General features: G+C 44.2%; 1 protein-coding gene across 1 annotated transcript in view; it reads left to right on the forward strand.

The window, feature by feature from the left end:
• The window catches only part of LOC147751532 (NADH-cytochrome b5 reductase 3-like), a 182,354-nt gene that overhangs the window by 38,582 nt on the left and 120,636 nt on the right, over positions 1 to 23,136 (forward strand). Inside the window, exon 3 of the mRNA XM_086920019.1 lies at positions 21,819 to 21,891. Coding sequence (XP_086776145.1) covers positions 21,819 to 21,891 — 73 coding nt within the window. The remainder of the gene's footprint in view (positions 1 to 21,818; positions 21,892 to 23,136) is intronic.

Below are 23,136 nucleotides of genomic sequence, written 5' to 3' on the forward strand. Positions count from 1 at the left end.
CACTGAGGTCCTCCGGGGGATTCCCAGTAGTGTTCTGGCAGCACAATTCTGGGTGCGTTGGAGCTTCTGTAGGGTGTAGTCTGGGGCTCCCAAGTAGAGGGCGTTATTAAAGTATGTATGAGACTGGAGAGCAGGCGGTGAAATAGCAGGGCTATAGCAGAAATATAATAACGAAAATACATGAAGGAAACCACAAGTATGCAGAGCCAGAGGATATCCGTAAGGTTTTTAAGAATTTCTATAAAAAATTATATATGGAAGAGAACTGGCAGATTTTACTAGTTTGGCGTTTGATGATTTTGGCCCTAATATGGCCGACCAGGAAAGAGCGGCGTTGGATAATGATCTGGCACTAAGTGAAGTGGTAGAAGCACTGCAGGATTTAACAGCCGGGAAGGCTACAGGGCCAGATAGTATCCCGCTTGAATTATGCAAATGCTTACAGGATATGATAGCACCCCTGCTGTTGGACTTATTTAATGGCCTAATCTGCTCTGGAAAAATTCCAGATTCCTGGAAAGAAATGAATATCATTGTCTTTCATAAAAAAACAAGCCTTAGGAAGATCTTGGTTCATATCGTCCAATATCCCTCATAAATAGGATACTAAAATATATGCGAAGGTCTTGGCTAAAAGGCTGGGAGGGGTCATGGTGGTCTGGTTTCTCCGTGGCAACATGGGTTTATCCTGGGTCGTGGGACAACTGACCATATCAGGCGGGCGATCATGTTGTTTGATGTGCAGGCTGTCAAGGGGGGACGGATCGCCATGATCCTTCGGGATGCGGAAAAGGCCTTTGACCGCGTCACGTGGAAGTATTTGTGGGGAATATTGGACCGGAGGGGCTTTGGCCCTAAAATAATGAGTGCCATAAAAGCTATGTATGCTTATCCTATAGCCAGAATTCAATTAATGGGAGGTAGCTCAGACGAAATTTATATTTCACGGGGGACTCGACAAGGGTGCCCCTGCTCGCCAATCCTATATGCCCTGTACATCGACCCACTGGTTCGGAAGATACTAGGGTGTGAGGGTATTAAGCCAATGGTTTGTAAACGGTTTAAAACCAAGCTGCTGGCTTATGCTGATGATTTGGCAATAACAACTACAGAACCAGATACGGCTTTGACTGCTCTTTTAGGGATACCTACGGAATTTGGTAGGTGTTCAGGGTACCTCCTAAATAAAAATAAGACCCAGAAGGATGAAAGATACACGGATTCAGCAGTTTATCTCGGGATCAGGATTAGCCCTGTAATGGATACAGTTATTAAAGAGAATTTTGCCCCACTTGTTACTTCAATTACGGCAGAGCTAAAAAGAATAGACTCCATATATCTGTCCATAATAGAAAGAGTTACTAGAAAATCAAAAGAGGGAGTGAAGAGGTAGTGCTTAGACTGCACTCAGGTGGATGCACCCTCCTCCAGTCAATGGTTTAAACAAACAAAAAGATCCACCTCTAGGAAGTTATACTGTCAGCCACAGTGTAATAGGCACATACAGTCTTTGTTAAAATACCCCTCACACGCCAAAAGGTCCCTTCGTGTCCTGCTTCATCATTGGGGTCTTCCCGCCCCGCTGCGGTACGGCGGGGCGACTATGCAGGAGCACCTCCCTCGTCCGTGGCTTCGGAAGCCACGGACGAGGGAGGATGCGAGGATTTCCTTGGGTCAAATGAACCTTACCCCTCTCTCCTGATCGGCTCATGGGGCATTGACTCTTAGATATTCCAGCCCACGTACCAGTAATACTGTTAGGGCTTTGATCGTAATTTAATCTCATACCACATAGGTATTGATATTTCATTTTTCACTTGTATATAAACAGAGCACATAGTGGTGACAATATTAGTGAGTGACAGAGGGATCTGACCCCGTCCTGACGAAGAGGCATGTGCCTCGAAACATGTTGACACCATCAGGAGAATTAGCTCATTGCCAAGCTTTATATTCTCAGTTACACCTATTTTAACAGTACCAGCCTACGGCTAATAAAGAATTTTTGTTCATCATAAGGCCAGGTATTTTTTAAACCTCACTTTTTCTATCACTCCTGACCCTACTGACACTCACTCCAATACACTTCACATAGCACTTACAATATCTCAGTGATCCTGCGTAGTCCCTAGTTGTACCACGCCCCGTCCCGCAGCGATGATGAAGCATGACACCAAGGGACCTTTTGGTGTGTGAGGGGTATTTTAACAAAGACTGTATGTGCCTATTACACTCTGGCTGACAGTAAAACTTCCTAGAGGTGGATCTTTTTGTTTATATTAGAAAGAGCCAATGTGCTCAAGATGACTGTTCTCCCTAAACTACTGTATCTTTTTCACTCTATCCCGCTTATGGTGGGGGAGAGCGTGCTAAAATCTATAGAGGTAGTTTTTGTGAATTTTATCTGGCAGTATGGGAAAACAAGACGATCCCTGAAATATCTGTCTCTGTCGCAAGATAAGGGAGGGCTGGCAGTCCCTAATATAACATTTTATCATGTGGCCTGTCTTTTCAGCCAGATGGCGATATTATTAGACTGTGCCACAAACTTGTCTTGGTCCTCATTTGGGATTGTAAATTCCCCATCCATCTTTGTATTGCTCTTAGGTAGAGAAGCGTTGGGGTTCCTGTTGCGTAAGACCGACAGACGGTATTATAACAAACTGCGATATAAGGTGCTAGACAGCGTCTGGGGGGTCTGGAAAGTAATTCAGAAATCGATGGCAATCCCGAAAATTAATTATTACACACCCCTCTGGAACTGCAGTATCTTTCCACACCTTGGCAATGATAGGTGGTGGAGATTGTGGAAGCATCAAGAAATTAGAAGACTAGGGGATCTATTTGAAGGGTATAACTTGATGAGTCTGGATGATATTCAACTGAAAGCCTTTCAAGGCTTTACGTTTTTACAAAAAACGATCGTTAACAAGTATTAGGCCACGGATTTTCCCAGGAGGTAAAATTAATTTCGTCGAGTATATATTGGGAGGGGGTGTCAAACTGAATATGATCTACAGGTCACTCTTGGTGCCATTCCGCTTTATTAAAAAGCGTTTTACCTGGCAGACACTTCAGCCTCATCTCTCCGCTGCCTGGGCCCACTCTCAGCTGAGCATTGACGCCGAGACTGTGGTTCCGGGGAGTCGAAGCCTCTACATAGGCCATCTTGGGTGTGACTGAGCGCTCTGGTGCGCTCTAGCTGCCTATAAAAGGGGATGGCCCTCTCCGCGTAGCGGACGCACCAGGCTCATGCCGGACTCACGCCAAAGTCCTGCACGTCTGCGCCCTTCCGGGCCCAGGGACTAGTTACCCTGTCCTCCTCACGCCTGTCCCAGCCACATACTCGCGCTCCACCCTTCTGCAATTAAATCACGCCACTACCTCTCCCAACTCCGTGTGCAAACACTCGTTAGACCCTTCGCACAATCAATATCACTGCCGACACTATCCTTACCAACTGATTAAGCCGGCAGAGATCAGGCAGAAACAGGCGCACAAGCTCAATATGGCACTGTTGAATTGCCGCTCCCTGCCAAAACATGCCTCTGAGATCTCATTCTTACTTCAGGACGCGGCACTGGACGCATTGTTTCTTACAGAAACATGGTTAGGACCCAGTTCATGCCCAGACATTGTCCAGGCCCTGCCTCTGGGCTACCTAATCCAGCACCTTGATCGAACAGGGAACGTAGGAGGTGGGATCGCTATCCTTTATAAGGATCATTTAGTCTGTCGCCTGTTAGGCAGCCCATTACTTGACTGTGAAAACGTCCATTTCTCGATCACTCTTTCACCCTCTGCCTCCTTCACGGGGCTTCTAGTATACCGTCCTCCAGGATCCTTAGGACAATTCCATAGGACACTGCTAGAAACGGATGTGAACCTCGCCAGTTCAGCCTCCAACTGATCCTCCATTTCGACGACCCACAAGATACGATAGCTGTGGATCTGGCCCAAGACCTAGAGACATGCGAAATGGTTCAAAGAATCTTAAAGCCCACACACATAAAGGGACACCTGCTTGACACCATTTTTAGGTCGAAGGCCTAAAAGGCTGCGCTTGCGCAGTCTTAGGCCGGAGATTTAATGACTCTCAGTAGCGCAGAAGGTCCCGCCTCCCTGCCCTGTCTCTCCTTCATTGGCTGGCTTCCTAAACGGAGGCCAGCCATTGGAGGAGAGATCAGTCACTCCGATGTAGCCCCGTCCTTTTCGGATTTGGGGGCGTAATTTTTGATGTTCTTTAGACAGTGACGTTGTCCGTCACTCAGAACATCAAAACCACGCCCCCAATTCCGAAAAATTTCAAAAGTTTGTGGCCGCCATTTTTTTTCTTCCCCGAAGATGAGCTGCAGGACTCCCTTCCTCCTCGCCGCCTGAGCGAGGTAAGAAATCCCTATCCTCTTTGAAAGTTGGTGAGATCCGGGGCAGAGTGGGGTCTGTCAGCACTGGGGGTGGCTATGAGTGGCAGGCGCTGAACTGGTGGCACCAGGGCGCTGATCCTCTACGAGTGTACAGTGCGAGCCGGGCGGTGTGTGCTTGCTGTAGCGCCTGGGGTGCCTCTCCACCGCTCAGTGCGCCCCTAAACTGCACTTCCCGGAGCCTCGGCTCCCTCCTGCCCCTGCCGGGAGTAGTTTCGGGAGGAAGCCAGACTGCCGGCTGCAGACCCGACGCCAGGAAAAGGAAAGCCTCCCCCCCCAGCTGTGGCCGCCGATGCCCGCAATGCTGCCCGTTTCCCCGACGGAGCCCGCCCTGGGTGGGGAGCGTTAGGGGCCGCTGCCTGCTTCCCATGCACGCAGCAGCAGCATCCCCGGGCGGAGGCTATGCGTGCGGGGGTCCCTGCCGGGAGGAGATGTGCGGCTGAGAAGGGAGGAGCCCCTCTCCCGTATGTCCCCGGCTCTGCCCATGACTGTGTCCGGCGCCTAGCCGCTGAGGGCGGCCGGATCCGATACCCCAGCCCCGCTCCTCTCGGGGTGCCAGTGGGGGAGAGCTCGGCCCCCTTTGCAGGTGCCAGCAGCTGAGGGGCAGCGAAGCCTTCAAAGCGGACGCGGGCGGGGAGTTCGCGGGGAGGCACCATGGGGAACACCGCGTCCTAATGCGTGTCGCACAGAAATGCCCATTCCAGGCTGGAGTCCTACCGGCCCGAGACAGACCTGAGCCGGGAGACACAGGCTGCAACCTGCAGCACATCAGCGACCGGGAGAACATGGATGGTAAGAGGAACCGCCGGGCTCTTCTTCATGGAAAGAGCACCTACCACCCACCCACCCACAGCTATCTATTGTGCTGAACAAAGAACCCGTGTCATTGTGTCCCTAGTGTTTGTGTGATAGGTTGCAGGCACGTACTCCGACGTCAATGACTGGGTGCACAGTATGTGCCTGGGCTCTGCTGAGCAGTGCTTGAACTGCATCCCATGATGGAGGGATAGGCGAGGAGGTCACGGCTTGCATTCATTGCACTGCAGAGACAGGCGTGTTCAGTCTGCGCCCTAGGGTTCGATTGGATGATTTTGGGCGTGTTTACGATTGGTTAGGTAGAGTTAGACGTTCCCAAAAGAAAGGCCTGGCTGGAAGTTGCATGATAGGTTACAGGCGTTGTACCACAGTGACTCTTGTTTCTTGTTTAAAGGCGCATGCCATGTTTTGGGCGTGGCAATGTTTATTAATGTTGTATTCATTAAGGGTTATAAAATCAGTGACAGGCGCATATGAAAGTTTATAGGTAACTGTAGAGTGTACTGACACGTGCATTTCACATGGCAAAATGAGTTTAATGGTTATTGGGGAACAGTGATAGACCTTGCCTGTGCCTCGTGGTTCTTGGCCTTTTATTAAGGCAGTTAGAGAGAGGGTGTTATGGGATTTGCATATTTAAACGGGCGTTGCATAATCCTTCACTCATTGATGACTTGTGCTTGACTCAATTCAGGCCCCAGTCTGGAGCGGAAGGAGGGATTGGGCACATGTATGTTTTGTCAGAAACAATCATGGTCACGTGTGTATGACCTGATACGACGTTGGGGGTGTGAGAGAGTTTGTGTACCACACTCCCGTGACAGAGGGAGGGCCCCAGAGTTAGGTGAATGGGTGGTGTACAGAATCTGAACTCTAGTAAGAATCGTGACCACATTTGTCCGAGTGTTCACTCAGGGCCTGCTTTAGGGGATTGGAGGAAAGATCACAAGCCCTGGATATGATTGGCCGAACTCTCTTGCACTGCATACTCTGTCAGCTGATCCCTTGGAGGGTGTCTGTGCCAGTCTGTCTTTGCTTTACTGTTTGGAAGTAGCCTGCCCGCTGGCATTGACCACACGTTGTGCTGACGTTCTCATACTAATCCACTTTTATACTTGCAAATTGTCTTTTTTTCTTTAACTGTTGTAGGAGGCAATGCATGCCATGTGCTTAAGCAGAAAAATCCGTGCATGAAATACTTAAGTGTATCTCGTTATTGGTCGGATTGGGACATGTGATCTGTACTGGCATGGCATGAACCTAGCTGCACAGCAACACAGCGCGTGCATCATGCTTAGTATCCCCTCCTCCATTGCGACCCTAAAGTTGGGAAGATACTTTGTGTACCTACCTGTGTATGCTGCAAGAGAGATAACCAATGCCTATACTTTTAGCGTGCAAGCAGCATGCTTCTCGAGACCTGTATGAATGTATTTGTGTAATGGCATGAAGACAGTGTACTGCTGGTTTTCAACAATCTTCACCATCATTATATATTCGAACCCTGTATGGAATTGGCTCATTTAGTTAGAAAGATGGCACGAGCATCTCTTATTTTCCCCTGTTTTAATTCAGTGAGTGTGTGAAGCAGGGTCATATGGAAGGCAGTGAGGGCGGGGCCTGTTTGCACGTGTATTGGGACAGGTGCTACTAGCCTTCCTGCCCACACGCTATTGGCCTTAACAGCAGCTAATTGCCCTTCTCTTCATTATGCACTCGGACTTTCTGCTCAGGCCATAATTGCGAATGGGTAGGTAGTGGTGGCTAATGTACTTTGAAAAGGATGTTAACCATTGTTAAGAGTCTGATCAGGGTCAATGCGGCTTAAGTAAGTACAGCATTATATTCTTCCAGTGTGCCTTGATTTTGACCATTGCTGTGCAAGCTGTAATTTTGAGTTGGCCTTCATTTTGACCATTGTTGTATAGGTTGTTTCATGATTATTGTCCTGAACATATATAGCAAAAGGCACAGGATGATGGACGGATTGCTGAAACGTTATAAACACTCACCAACAATCAATAGATATGGTTTAAATCCATTGTTTTGCTCTCCATGCCACTCCAGTTTGGATCCACCCATATGCAAATCAGTCTAAACCCTGCCCCCCCTCCCACCTCCCATGGGAACAGTCCAGCCGGAACTGTCAGCTCAGGTCCTCCCTGGACCGGAAACAAGCATCCTGGGACCGGTTTCGGGGTATCACCCATATCATATATAGAGCAGTATTGCCTTGTATGGCGGATCAAATCATGACTGAACCACTGTTTAAAGGTTACAGATTTTTAAGGACAAATCGAGATGCTGTGCAGGTGCGCTTCCATGCACCATTGTCAAGCTTGTTGTTATGTATGTATGTATGTATGTATGTATGTATGTATAGGCATTTATATAGCGCACTACTTACCCGGAGGGGTCCCAAGGCGCTTCGACCGTTGCGAAACCCTTCCTGGCTTCCCTGAGAGATGGTCCCTTAATGGGTATCTCCAGGGTGAGACCAGGCATCCCCGGCGGTCTGGTGGGGCCGTTAGTGAGGATGAGGCAAGCTAATGCCCAGAGTTGCCGAGTGTGATCGCTGATCAGAGTGGGCACCGAGGCGAGAGAATTATCGAGGCCGCTGACCCTGGTCCAGAAACCTGCCGCGCCGGGAATCGAACCCTGGTCCCGGGCCGTCCTCTGCTCTCGGGTCTGCCGCCTCTAACCAGTGAGCCACACTACCTCAGAAGACAGGTGTAAGGATATGAAACATCACTGAGCATAATGTCACTGTGACCGATATTGTCACCAGAACTGGTGACTAAAAGATTCATATTTGTAGTTGGCAATGTTTCCCATAACACATTAGTGCCTTTTGACTGCACTCTCTGCGATTGATGTCCCCAAATCTTACTGACTTGTCTCTTTTTTACACCATCAGCTAGATCTGGATTTTAACCAAAAGGGCTTAGCGTTGTAGAATATCCTATTGATTTCTTAATGTAATAAGTATGGGGCTAAAAATCCTAGCAAGCAAAGATCTGTCAGATAAAGGGTAATTTGACAACTATAGATTTCCATAGTGTCAAAGGAGGTCCTCCTAGTCTTCTAGTTGCGAACAGACAAGAGTTCAGATGAGTGCAGTTAACAAACCCATTTTCACACGGTCTCTTTTTGAAAACAATAGTACCACTGCTATAAGCAATACACTGTCACCAGTGTTGCAGTGTCTGTTCATGTGATTTGAAACCGCGGCTTCACAAGTTCTTGCAGGTGGGCATCCAGGATTACACCCAGGGCCTTGAAGGGGTCCGCTGAAGGTGCAGGCTGACAAAGAGAAGGCATGTCTATGCTTTGCTTTGTGGACCTCTGATGAGCCACATCCTGGTGTTTTGACTTTAAAACTGAATCCTGACACACCGAGATTGATGCGTGTCCCTGTGAGGTTAGTGGTTGAACCAGCAGGTCTTGGACTGTTTACAGAATTGCGGCTGGGGAGTGGTCGCTTTTATAGTGATGGTGCCTCAAAAGGAGCTCACGCGTGTCTTAGGGAACTTCTGGCAGAAAGGGGAGGGGGGGGTACATGGCTAACTGTGAAAGGAAGTCCGTTGCCATGGCGCAGTTGTTCTGCACAGCGGGCCATGAATAATCAGATCCAGCTCCCAGGGAGAGTCGTGGGAAGGGGAGGGTGTTGCTGAGAACAGGTGGCGCGGAGGCTCAAGGATGAGCAGGTGGGTCAGCCGGCAGGAGGGGAGGGGGTGCTACCGCCAAGGCGACTCCCCCACTCTACAGGGGTGCCAAACTCCCGTCATGTTTCTTTCTCACTCTTCCCCATGCCACATCTACTGCACCTCGTGGGTATCTTTTTAAAATGTTTTATTGGCATTTATAAAGTGCTTTTCTGTACGTTGCGAAGAATTTCGGTGCTTCCTAGCTCGTTCCTCTATTTTAATAGTGACTCCAAAACTGGGGAACCTCCCCAAAAAGTTTCTCTGAAATAATACGAGAAACAAGCAGAAAAGTGGCATTTTTAAAACAGGGCACGCAATTCTTATCAAATGGGTGTTGCTCTATCTCGAATTATGCATATTATAACCCGTGTATACACCAATCTTTAGTACACGAGCATGCAAACCATCATTTAGAAAAATATTCTCTTAGATGTCACTAATCACCCGTCACTTAAAACATACACATAATGTCAAATAATATATTTAAAAAGAAAAAGTAACATATTTTATATTTGCAATTCCCACAGTCCTAATTCTGTCGCCGGATTAGGAAATATTTGCTTTGGTGCTTCCGATGTGTGCAGGGCTTCTGATGGGTGCTTCTGATGTGTGCAGTGTTTCCGTTCTCTCTCACTACATCACTCGCTCTACCTCCCTACTCCACTCTATCTATCTCACTACCTCACTATCTCACGAATTCTCTCTCTCAAAACCTCACTACCTCACTACCTCACTCTCTCACTACCTCACTCTCTATCTCACTACATCACAACTTCACTATCTCTCTCTAACACACTACCTCACTCGCTCTCTTTCTATCTCACTAAAGTAACTCTCTTTCACTCTCTTTCACTACCTCACTCTCTCTATCTCACTACCTCACTCTCTATCTACCTCACTCTCTCTCTCACTAGCTCACTCTCTCTCAATTTCAATACCTCACTCTCTCTCTCTATCTCTTTCTCACTACCTCACTCTCTCTCTGCTAATGCAATAGGTCTCACATATGCAAACAATTCAGCTATTGCCAATAGAAATGACAATGCCATTTATTTAGGGATAAAAAATAAAAAAAATTATGAGCAATGCCAATAGCTCTACCTATAATATTGCCGAGACCATTGCATTGTAAATGCTTGTTTCTAATATCACTGATTTAATCACCTTGGACCCGAACCCGGTTCCATGGTCAGACCATTTCATTATACCTTTCACCTGGAATGTCCCTCCCCCTGCCCCTGTCAAACCCTTTAGCACTAAACAGACAAGACACTGGTCCAAACTCAAGATAAATGAATGGTCGTAAGTACTAAGGACTACCTTACCGCCCGCTAACCCGGACATCAATATAGCGAACTCAGAGTTTAACCAGTGGATAGAGAACTCACTGGACGCCATCCTGCCTAGGAAATCTGTAACCCAAAAAAGGGGATCTATCAATCATCCTTGGTTTAGTCCAGAGCTCCGAAAACTCAAACAGAGTTGCAAAAAAGAGGAGAGACTATGGAGAGAAGTCTTTGATCCAGAGACAACAACTAAATATAGAGCCTCCATCAAAGCCTATAAAGCTGCGTTAAAGGCAACAAAAACAGCTTTCTACGCAGAGAAAATCATTACATCCCCCAATTCATCGAAAGAGATCTTCAGAATCGTCAAAACTCTGCTGAAACCTCCTGATTTCTCCCCCCCCCCACCCCCCCCCCCCCTTGCCCCAAAAGCATTAGGGTTCCGCTGTGATGAACTTGCACTCTTCTTCCACACTAAAATTCAAAATATTCTCCCGTACCTTCCACCCATCACCACCCCCGAATCACCCCCGTTACCCAAACCTCTCTCTCCAGGCTCCTCCCCCGTACTCTCTTCTTTCATCCCGCTCACCAAGGAATTGTTACCCCCCTCTTCAACTCTATTAAAAGTGGCTCCCCCCTTGACCCTGTTCCAATTAACACCTTGAAACCTGCCCTGCCTATTATGGCGTCTCCAGTTATCAATCTGATTAACACCTCGATTGAAACAGGCACTGTCCCACGGGACTGGAAATGGCCATGGTCAAACCACTGTTAAAAAAACAAACAACCTTGACCCTGGAGACCTATCCAACTACGGCCCCATCTCCCTTCTTCCGGGCATTAGCAAATTGGCAGAAAAATTTATAAACCATCAACTGTCCTCATTCCTGGAAGCCTCCAATTTACTCCATCCCTCTCAAACAGGCTTCTGTCCGGGTCAAAGGACGGAAACGTCACTTCTTAAGGTGGTGGAAGAGGCTAGGAGGATCCTGGACACAGGTGGCAATGTGGCCATCATCCTCCTAGACCTTAGTGCCGCCTTTGATACAGTAAGCCACCGTATCCTCTTAGCCTGCTTAGAAAAATTTGGAGTCTTAGGAAAAGCTCTTTCTTGGCTTGAATCCTTTCTTTGCGAGAGGTATTTTAAAGTATTTGAAGGAGATTGCCACTCCTCGCCGATACCCTTGCAGTGTGGGGTTCCACAGGGCTCCTCCCTTAGCCTCACACTTTTTAATGTTTATATGTTCCCCTTAGCTGAGATAGTGGCCCCCTACGGAATTGAACTAATCAGCTATGCTGATACTAAGCTTGTGGTCTCTCTGAACCAGGCTAATCTGTCCCACACGAGTCTGAGTGACTGTCTTGAGGAGGTATCAAAGTGGATGGGCCAGTCTCAGCTAAATCTGAATAACCAGAACACTGAACTGATGTTACTGGGCAGGAAGGCATCATTTAATTCCCCCACGCTATGGCCCCCTTCTATGGGTGCCTGTCCAACTCCAAAAAGCGTGATCAAGAGCTTAGGCTTCTGGTTAGATGATGATCTCTCATTCAAAGTACAAGCCAGAAAAACTGTGGCCACCTGCTTTTGCTTGCTAAAATCTATACGTAAAATCCTCCCTCAACTTCCTGATAGAGTCAAAAAAATCCTGGTCCAAGCCATGATTTTGTCAAGACTCGATTACGGTAACGCGCTCTACCTGGGAGCTCCGGTTTCTGTGATCCAGAAACTACAAGTGGTCCAGAATTCAGCAGCCAGATTGCTGACGAGCACTAACCACCGCTCCTCAGCCAAGCCAGCGCTAAGATCACTCCACTGGTTACCGATTTAAAGAACGGGTACATTTCAAAGCCCTCTGTATTGCCCATAAAAACCTGCAAGGCAAAGGCCCCCCTACCCTCACCAATCTGATCAAACCACACAAAACTACCAGTAACCTCCGCTCCAACGATCTTAACCTGGCACAAGTCAACAGAATCAACAAGGCCCGTACGGGTGGCCGCCTCTTTTCCTATAACACTTATAAGTTGTGGAACTTTCTGCCCAACCCCCTCCCCCCCCACTTCGCCAGGAGCCCAATCATTTTTCATTTTGTAAGAAAATAAAAACTTGGCTCTTTCCTGAAAACTAACGAATATTTGACCCCGGTTCACTTCAGACCCTTTTTTATCTCAACTTCAAGCGCTGGGTTGCCTCTGGGTAGCCATGCGCTATAAAAGTTATTTTCATTTCATTCATTTAATTTCATTTGACTAATCTCAACAATACAATACGATATTGATAAGGTTGAGGCCTCTTGGATGTTGAAATTAGGGGATTCAGATGTTTACTTAGATAAAGCGCTGCAACTGGCTGGGAAACTGTTCCGCTCCTCGAATCTGCGAGCCCAACATTACAAAACTTTGTTCAACTTATACTTCACACCAGCCAAGCTTTTTGATTGGGGTAAAAGGTACAACGATAAATGCCCAAGGTGTCATGAAGGGCCTGCTAATCTGGCACTTATGTTTTATCGCTGAAAAAAGCTTGCCGAAATTCCACAACGTTAGAATAGACCGCCGAATGCGACCTAATGCGCATCGCGAGTAGGGAGTAAGAACCTTTTTCTATTTCCATTTTCTGCAACACAGCTTTTTAATTAAAAGCGGACACTCAGTTAACTTAGAATTTGTTTTGGTTTTCAGAGATATATAGGCCACCTCCAGTGTTGTACAAGTTAAGCTACTTGGGAGCTCGATTGGAAGAACATACAATATATAAGATAGTCTCATGACTCTTTTGGTAAGCCTAGCTACCCCCCTTGTTGAGTGTCATTTCTAGTTTTTTATAGCCCGGGTTAGTAAGATGCATTTTTTGCTACTCTCTTCCCTTATAGTGATTGCTGCTACACAGCACTTAAAAACGTCCCTCGAAATACTTAATTTCAAGTCATTTCAGGAAATTTGACCACTGTAATTGTCGACATATTTATTGGCGATATGCCTTCTTTGCACACTTTTTTTCGAGTTCTGTATTGCACTTGTGGTTTCTTTTTACAGTTTATGGTTATAACTATGTTTCTGGTTTGTGTGCTGTCACACTTGGGTGAGCTTTGGTTGGTGCGACACTACTCCGAGGGAAAAACAGTTTTCATGAAAAAGAGCTCTTTTACAGAATGTTCTTGAAACATTGTTTGTAATAAAAGGTGATATTTTGCCAGATAGAATTACTCACACACATGCATTATACCCCGTGTTCCTAGACTGCATAAATTGTATATAGAACTGTCTCATTAGTTCTTGTTTTTGATTTCTTTAGACGGATTATTATTAGATAGAAATGTTTTGGGAGGAACTGCTAGGTGTTAAGATCAACCTATCCCCTACCCTAATGATAATAGGAACCGATTGCAATTTAGGTCTTAATAAGGAGGAGGAAGCCTTTGTTTTTATATGTGTGGCGGTTCTTCGGATACTGCTGGCTGAAGGCTGGAAGGACACTATGGCCCCCTCCTGCCAGATGTGGCTATCTAGACTCCTGGGGATCTATAACTTTGAATCCTCCTTATTTACCCGTAGAAGCAGGAGATTGAGGGAGATGGAGCTAAACATCTGGGTGCCCCTTAAGGGCTGGAGGGACTCCCATCTGTAAACCAGTCATATGATAATATTTTATGTCTTTTTAATATTTCCTCCATGACCATGACAACTTGGTAGAAACGCTGTGTATATATATTAAGTTCCCTAGTATTGAAATGTCTGATTTTAGCTAATACATTGTTTGATTCTTATTGGCTATTAATAATGTGTATAATGACTTGCTAAATGAATTATTTATAAAATGTATGGACTCTTGATGCTGTATTTAATAAAAATATATATTTTTTTAAATGAGAAATGTCAAGAGCTTTAGGCTGCATCAAAAGAAGCCATAACCTCAAGATCATAGCAATGTGAGAAAATACATGGGCCAGTAGTTTACACATTAAGTAGGAGATTCTGCAAATGCTGAAGCGGCTGTATTGTGATAGTCATCCTCAAGTTTGGCTCACAGTGTTGATTACAAAGCAGAGTGGGATCCACTCGAATGCCTCTGGTTTGTATTGGCACAAAACGGAGTTGAGGACTGTTGGAAAGTCATCCTGTGCCCTGGGCACCCCCCACGTTTTTGCTGACTGGAACTGGTTGTAGCTGACTCTGACTGACCGTGGACTCTGTTTAACCAGGCCCAGTGCCAGTGCCAGTGCCAAGCTAAAAGGAACACATTAGAATACAGTTAAGACACCCAACATACACCATGGTACACTATGGTATGGTGGGGTACCCCTGTAATTGGCATGACCTACCCCATAAGCCCCTAGTATGTAATAGGGCAGGGGATTGAAACTACCTAGAAGTCTCCAGTATCCTGGAGCAGGGCAGTTTAGAGGCCATCAGATTTTCTGCACTAGCATGTGTGCAGTGCTGAAGCCTGAGGTATGTTTAAAAGCATCCCGGGTGACCAGGACAGCTTTTAAACCTTAAATTGTGCCCAAACTAGACTTTGGGGGTAGGGGCCCTTAAAAATGAAAGAAGGCCATGTTAGGGACCCCCAGGGTCACCTCTAGGTATCCCAGGGGTGGGGGGTCTGTTTTCTATAAGGAGCTTCCTTATAAAATGAATTTTTGTATGCCTGGGTAAAGTGAAATTTCACATGTCACTCCCCATATTGTGTTAAAGAGCTGCTCAAATTGGACTTTGATGCTTGAAGAATTGGGTAAGGATAATCTGCATGATTTCTGCAGATTCAGAACCCCTGAAGTCTCCCCTAGTTGCACAGGGGATGGGGTTCCTGTAGAAATTAGGGAAATACTTATTAAATATGGTTTTATAAGCCATGGTTCTTGAAAAGTGGCCAAAGTCATTTTCCCCATTGCAAACCCCATGGCCTATAAGTTAACATGGTAGGAAGTGATCGAATAATAAATATTGATAGGAGAGGACTAGCCGGACCATTCAAAGACTTCCCAGAATGGTAGTAGTAAATCCAACAATATTATATTGTTGAATTTCTCCTAAAGTGTACATACAAGAAGTTATGAGACTTTCTTGTTTGTAAGTACAAATTCAGCTTTTCAGTGGTCTGCCCTGATTGGTCAGAGCTAAGTGGATTAGCCAGGCTGCTAGGAGGGCAGTGTGCTGGTCTATAGGAATGCCAGGCTGGGAGGTGGTGTCGTAAACTACGCTCTTCAAAGGCAGAGGGGAGGCCTGGGTTTCAGTCCACTCTGACAGCCTTGACCCAGAGTCAGGGCTAGGCTTAAAGAAGGTATGTGCAGATGGTAGGGGGAGAGTCGATGGAAATAAGCCATCCCAGGGGGTGTGTTTAGCCAGCTCTTACCTCCTTGCTGGAAAATCAGCCATTATGGATTTGGAAGAATGATGCACTCTGGGACAAACTAATGCCACACTCTACAGGATGTGGTCCTGACTATGAGGAGTTGCCCGGCTCTCATTGGTCAGCAGTGACCTGGTGCTTGACCCAGAGAATCTTGATTAAGTATCTGAGAGGGGCAGAGACCTCCAGATCTGCTGCTTGAAACTGAATGAAGCAAGAAGTGCCCTGCTGAAGATGTTGCTGTGCAAGGAACTCTAAGTCCTGACCTATGAAGACTGCACTATCTGAAACTACAGCCCTGTGGATTTGCTGCCAAGGACTCAAGAGTGGAACTCCCTGCAAGCTGGAGGTTAACAGAGCTCACCTGGACAGCCCCACAAAGTATTGAAAGCCTGGAGTACCAGTGGATTTGTAAGGGTTTTGTTCAAGCGGATTGCGGAATTGAAGTTTCACACTTTCAAGGACCCTCTTGGAGATTCCAGAACCTTTGATTGTGTGTTGGATACTTTGGTACCCGCAAGCAGAATGCCAGGAAGGTGTTCTAACTGGACCCTGCTTGCTGAAGAAGGCGGCCCACTACAGTGGTGAGAAAATTCTTCAGAACAATTTATAAAGGTGTGTCCCTGACAGAGAAAACGAAATGACTTAAAGGGGCACTGTTGGTTTCCAAGCACTAGAAAGTGACTAATCTTTAAAAATCACATCTCTGGTTCCCTACAGTGGATTATTTCGTTTTGGTGTCATTTAAAAGATAAAAATATTATCTATTTTTATAAATTGGTGTTGGATTTTTATTTTGTGTTGTGTCTTAATTATTTACTGAAATTGTGTTTTTAAATGCTTTACATACCTGTCTTTGAAGTTAAGCCTGTCGGCTCGCAGCCACGTTACCAAGGGTTGAGCAAAGGAATAATTTTCTAAGACCTATGCTGAGTCCTATCATGTGTTAGTGGCCTTATTGCCTGTGGCAGACCTACATTTGCCCCTACCAATAACTCACTTTCCAACAAGGACTACTTCCCAGACTGTGGGAATGTATTGCCTGCATTTTAGTGGCTGGACGGTAGAAATGCAGACACTGGTGTGAAGAGGATGGCGACAGGGCTCCCTCTACCAGTTCAATGAAGACCTTGTTAGCAAAGGGCTGCTAACTAGACTTACAGACGTATTGCTCTTTGGTATATGGTAAGAGTGAGAGGTGGAACTGCAGTTTCTGTTGTGCACGTTGACAGGGGCCTTCGAGGTAAGTCTTTTATCTTTCTTGATCACATTTTCAGTGCAGAAACCTCACAACGGTTTGTGCCTGTGTGTGTGTGTGCTCCAGGCTGGAGACTACCCTTCTGTGATGGGCATCTCAACTCAAAGGCTGTGTCTAGAGACCACCCAAACTGATTCTGAAGCAGGGAGCCGTGGATGCATGTAGTTAAGTATAAAGTAAAGAAAAAAATCACTATACCAACAAATAGGAAGGCAATGCTTTCTTTTTTAACTAGCAGAGCTAAGAGCTCTATGGACAGGGTGGGCTATTACAGCACAACACTCCTAGTCCCCTTGTAGTTCTGGGTCAAGTCAATAATAATGCAATTATTCCACAGAGGAACCTAGTTGAGAGGGTGGGGTTGTGCCTGCCAGCATGGCAGATACCTTGTGCTTTGTGCTGCCAGCACAAGGTGTGTTAAGGAAGAGACTGGGCAATGAGCTAGTTCCAGCTCCGAAGCTAATAAACCTGTACATTCAGCAGGACATATTCACAAATATATAATCGTTGTTCACATGTATTTTCTCACACTAACATGCAGCATTTTCACAGACTGCAGTCAACAGATTTTCATTTTTAAAGCAAATTTTAAGTTCATTGACAAACAATGCAGTTTTTCAGAGATACGCGTGTCAGCTAAAGTCTTGTACCCTCTAGAACTTGGATCCCACTGCTGTATACTGAGGTACTCGCCCTTGCTCTATGCTGGATATACACCAAATCAGCACCCGGCTGCTCCTGCATGCCAGCGAGGGAGACAGCCCCCAACATCCTGGCAGCAACATACCATTCACATACGATTGAGACCCAAATCTGTAGATTATAACATGGAACCGAGACTTGCACCTACTAGCTCTACAACAGACACCCACCATTTCTGGACATACACATATTTTGCACACAGCACCATAAACCGCCTGCCTCTGTAACTCATTCCATGGGCTACAGCTGTACACCCAGACCCTCAGACCAGCTCACTACCCGGCTCCAGACCCGAACCCCCAAGTTTCACCCAGCCCCTGACACATCCAAGCTCTACGATTAACAAACAAGTGGTTCTGTTGGGTATTGGCAATAATTTCTTTAGGATAGGCTGAAAAACAGCTCAGAAACATACAACAAGCAAAAACCTCTCTGATAGGTAAAGTTTTTATATATATTAAAAACAAGAAAAAGACAATATTTTGGAATTACTTCATTCCACTACATTACTGATGAGTACTTTTAAATTCGTGAGTAGTGACTGTGGTGATTAAAGTGACCAGTGCAATGCATATAGTGACACTTATATACAAAACATTTATTTACAATAAAACCACAAGAAAAAAGGACCGGGGGAAGGAAAAACGAGGTATTTTCTGTCGTTGTGAGGCCAGTATTATACAAGTAAATATTCCAAGGAAAACAAATGGTTAGTGTCCAAGTTCCTGGACACTAACCATTTGTTTTCCTTGGAATATTTACTTGTATAATACTTCCCCCGGTCCTTTTTTCTTGTGGTTTTATTGTAGGCTCGCTCCCCCTTCGTAATTTAACAACTAAATGGAAATCTGGGGGGATAGCAATTTGCCCAGCCTGTGGAGTAGGAGAAGAAACTCTAGGTCACTTTTTGTTTTGTTGCCCAGTATATTTTGCCCCAAGGCGAGCCTGGTTGGCTCCTATGTGCAGGAATTTAGGTACAATAAGTAGCATGGTGGCACTGCGTATTGTAAAATCCACTACTGAAGAATGGATCAATATTGCCACTGCAAAGTACTTGGGGTGGGCGTGGGTTTTAAGGAAGAGACTGTTGGTAAGTTAATTAATCGCCATTAAGTTGATCAGAGACTGCTAGACAGTTGTCTATTCTCTGTAACTGCTAAGTAACAGCCAGAGACTGCTAAACTAATGTTTATTCTCTGTAAATCTCTTAGCTGATCAGAGACTGCTAGACTTTTGTCTATTCTTTGTTTATGCTTATTTAATGTGTCATTGGCTTGAACTTTGAACTTTCAAGGGAATGAATTTTTGAGGATTTTTATACTGCTATTATGAACATCATCCCTCTGGTATTTTTTTAATAGTAATGATCTTTGCACCTGTATATATGATGTGTCATTGTTTTTAAATTGCCTAAAATATGTAATAGTTTTTAACTGTTTAAATTGTGTAATGTGCTTTGTCTGATTGACTATGTAAATTTAATTGCTTTTTATTACATGTTTGTATGTCTTGCTTTTGTGAGTAATACTCGAATAAAGCACTTTTTGAATTGAATTGTTAACGTAGCCGAGATTAGAGCATACAGATAAACTGCAAAAGTAGTGGTGTTGACTAAATAGCCTCATACTCATCTAGAGGAATTAATAGTCACCAACCAGTCCCCTGAAAGGGTGCTGGGATGGATCACAACACCACTATGTACTGCTGGACTTGTTGTTGTCAGCAAGGTATGCTGACGACTGACTCATCTGAGCTTGTGGATCTGCTGACAGGGTGACGACGGCTTTAAGGAGATGGGAGGTGTTCAGAAAAATGTTGATGAACTGCATATGATCTTTATATCGTTATGTCCTTGCGAGTTCAAAGCCAACATGTTTGTAACTACAAGGTTATGCAAAGTACCTTTCAATTCATGCATGTCTTTATAATATTTGCCGTCTATGTTGAATGATATGCTTTGTGCCACAAAAAATGGTTTATAATGTATGAAAAATGCTAATATTTTTTCAGTTTCACTTTATGACCTTGAATAAGTATGGCTGCTAGAACTATGATGTGCCAGTGATTGGTTTCTCCCTGTAACTATATGATCTCATTGGACAAAGTACTAACTTTTGCCTCAAAAGAATCTTTATAATCTTCTCAAACACACTCCTGTCGCCAACTGCTGTAACCAATCTAGTTGGTTGTCTGCAATCCATCCAGACTTGTCCCAAGCCGTAATTGGAACTAGGTCAACTATAATTACGTAGTCACTCTGAAGCATCCATATGCATCATCCATATTGTCTTCCTTTTGTTTAATGGCACCTAACTAACTAACTAACTTTCTCACATAAAGACTACTTTCAAGAAACACCTTATCTTACAGGAATCCTAATTATTAATCATACTCTTAAACTTACTTCCACACCACATGCGGCACTGTTCATTATAACTCCTAAACACATGTTTAAATACTACCAATGAAAAAGACCCAAAAACACAGGTAAAGTTATGAATAAAAATAAAAAAAAACTTTGAAATATTCAAGTACCTTGTACCTTGTGCAACAGCCATGACACCCATAACTGTTGCACCAAATGCAATGCTCATAGGCTCAACCTTGATGTGACATACGCAGTTACAACCAATAGAAACATTGTTACAGATCTGATTACATTTCACATTAACACTACCAGGGGGACAACAATGAATATATTGTTGTTTTACATTTTGAGTAGGCGTTGCTATGTATTAATGTTGGGTTTTAAGGTGTTGTTACTTCTTGGTTTTATTTTTGTGAGGTCCTAAGCATTGCATTTTAGTTTGACAATTGTGGAAAGATCAGGGCTTTAATAAACATTTAGGCATGTTTCAGATGTAGCAAGCTGAGGCTTTCTCAAATGAAGTCTTTCATTGGTTGGGTGGAAGTATTGGTAACCGTAGTGTCATGGAAAAAAAATGAGGGCCAATGAAGAGGGAAGGAACCAAAGACATTCAGAAGGTGAATCTAGCATGAGCTGACCTGTGAAACTGTAGAGGGCTAAAAATTATTTCTTGCATAGAGTAAATTGAACAAGGAGGTGTAATTAAGGCCCAGGTTAGCAACCATCTCCATCTTCAATGCAATATTTATGAGGACAGGTGAATAAGTTGAGAGCTGGTAGGGTAAGACATTGGTTCAATTGCAAGAGTGTTGTATAAATTAAAGATTTTAGTTATAGTTATGCGCTTATGTTCCTTTTACATCAAGGTGTAGGAAGTTTATTTGGACTGCATGGCCTGAGGCTGATTACTGTACAACGGTTTTGAGGATGTCCTCAAAACCGAGGCCCTCGTCTGCTGTAGGTTTGTTAGAAATTGGGTCTCTAGTTAGCAGAGGTATGTACTCTGTCCAAGTAGGGACCACAGTACCAGTCAGGGTAAGTCCGTTACACACCATAGATTAACCTTTCCTCACCCTCTGGTAGCTTGCCAAAGAGTAGGCAGGCTTAACTAAGGAGGCAATGTCTAAAGTATTTGTGCAACACAACACACAGTACCACAATGAAAACACCACAGAAAGACTCCACACCAAGTTAGGAAAATAGATATGATTTTTATAAATCAAACAAGACAAAAACCCAATGAGTAGAAGTTGAGATATTCATTTTTACATATTTGAAGTAAAAATAGCGCTTAGATATAATAAGCGCCTATGAGGGTTATCTTATCATCCTAGTGGTTTGATTCCAAAATATTTCTCCCAATGCAATACATTTCTGCTTTATCTGTGATCTGTTTCAGTATAACAAACCAAAGTGGTGCGAGTTGCATTGAAGATGTTTGTTCTTGATGCGCTCCATTGTGTTTCATCATACTTTTATTTCATCAGTAGTGACATTGGTGATGTGGAATAGCGGTCAAATATGCTGCCCTTTGATTTAACATTAAACAGAAAATTAACATGGGTTTCTGATTATATATAGTACACCAGATTCTTAAATTCTGTGAAGTAGTCACATAACAGATGTTGGTGCAGGTTTTATATTGCTTCATGTAGAATACTTACTTCATGTCAGATATTTGGTCCTTTGTGTATAAAACACACATTTCCTGTGATAAAAATGAAAGCCACGTCTTTAGCTGTTATATCGTTTCGCAGTAAAAAAAATAACGACTGCCTAAAAGCATTAAGTACATGAAACAAGCTTTCAGTAGGCTATTTTAAAACAAGTTATGATTGTGTTTAAAAATGTACTTTTTTTAAAAGTGTTTCATATCACTAATGTAAGCTTTTTGTGCATTGCAGCATGTGAGCCATGACACCAGAAAGTTTCGATTTGCCCTCCCTTCTAGAGAACATGTGTTGGGTCTCCCAGTTGGTATGTTAATACATTGGAATATTACAATTTTCAGCATTTTTATGTCCTGCTTGACAATTTTTGTTTTAGAATTTAACATGTTATACTTATGCTTGTTCAGCTAAATAACCTGTTAAGTAGTGAATGTCTGCCAAATGTTAGTAACTGTATGTATGCTTAACTCCTTTTTAGTGCAACCCATCAGGAGCTGTGTTGCTAGCAGCTCAGCCCTTTCTTCTTATGGCCTCCATGTCGATCTCTGGTGGAATCCCTAGTACGAACATACACCAAACTCATCACAATAGAATGACACTGTCGTGTGACACGGACAAAAGACTAAAGAAGACCGAACACAACAGTAATTAAAGTAACCAATCTTGTGTATTGTAACCATTGCAGTGAACAGAGCAATTATTGCCTTCCATCACTTGGATTAATGCAGGGCACCAGTACACTTACAGAACATATGTGCCACCTCTGCCTGGTGGTTCCAGAAAGACATTGATCTCATCACCTGGTTAACAGTTGTTTCACCGACAAAACTGAGAAAGGAAGAATTGCAACCATTATGATTATCCAGTGGGGTCTGTGCTAAAAGGCTACCGTAGGAAGCCAGCTCTGTATATACTATACCAAAGTAAGGTCTAGTGTGCACAGAGTCCAAAGAATCCCCGCAGGTATAGCCGAGGCTAAAGTAGATAATACCCTACTCTTGTCTGGTAGTGAGGTTGAGCAGTCAGGCGTATCAGAGAGTAGTGTTAAACATTTGTTGTTCACACTCAGGCAAGAAATGATGGTACACACTCCAAGACTGAGTCCACGCCAGTTCTTTGTATGAAACACAATTATTATTTTGTTAATTTATTTCTAGAACCAAGAGGAAACTCAGTTGCAAGTAAGTAACAGTGTCACAAGCAGGGATACTTTTCAAATGCAGTAAATTGGTTTTGCAAGGTTAGTAACCTACTTTACAGTAAGTTAAAAATACTTTAGAGTCTTTGTTTTTAAAAGACTTTATTAATTCATTATATACTGCAAAATACAATACAATAAGATCAACAGAAATGCATCTGCAGTATTAAACATCATAAAGAAAACCATAATCTTAAATGGGAGGGGAAGGAAGTGGAGGGTGAAATGGAGATCTTAGAACAAATCATAAGTGTTTAATAGAAATAACAACAGCTTGCCTCTAGGTTAACCTCATAAACGTTATATCAATAAATCTATCATAAAATTATTTAATATAAAAGGAGGACGGAGAGA

Source organism: Lissotriton vulgaris, chromosome 1_1 (genome assembly GCF_964263255.1).
Source record: "Lissotriton vulgaris chromosome 1_1, aLisVul1.2, whole genome shotgun sequence".
Taxonomy (NCBI): Eukaryota; Metazoa; Chordata; class Amphibia; order Caudata; family Salamandridae; genus Lissotriton; species Lissotriton vulgaris.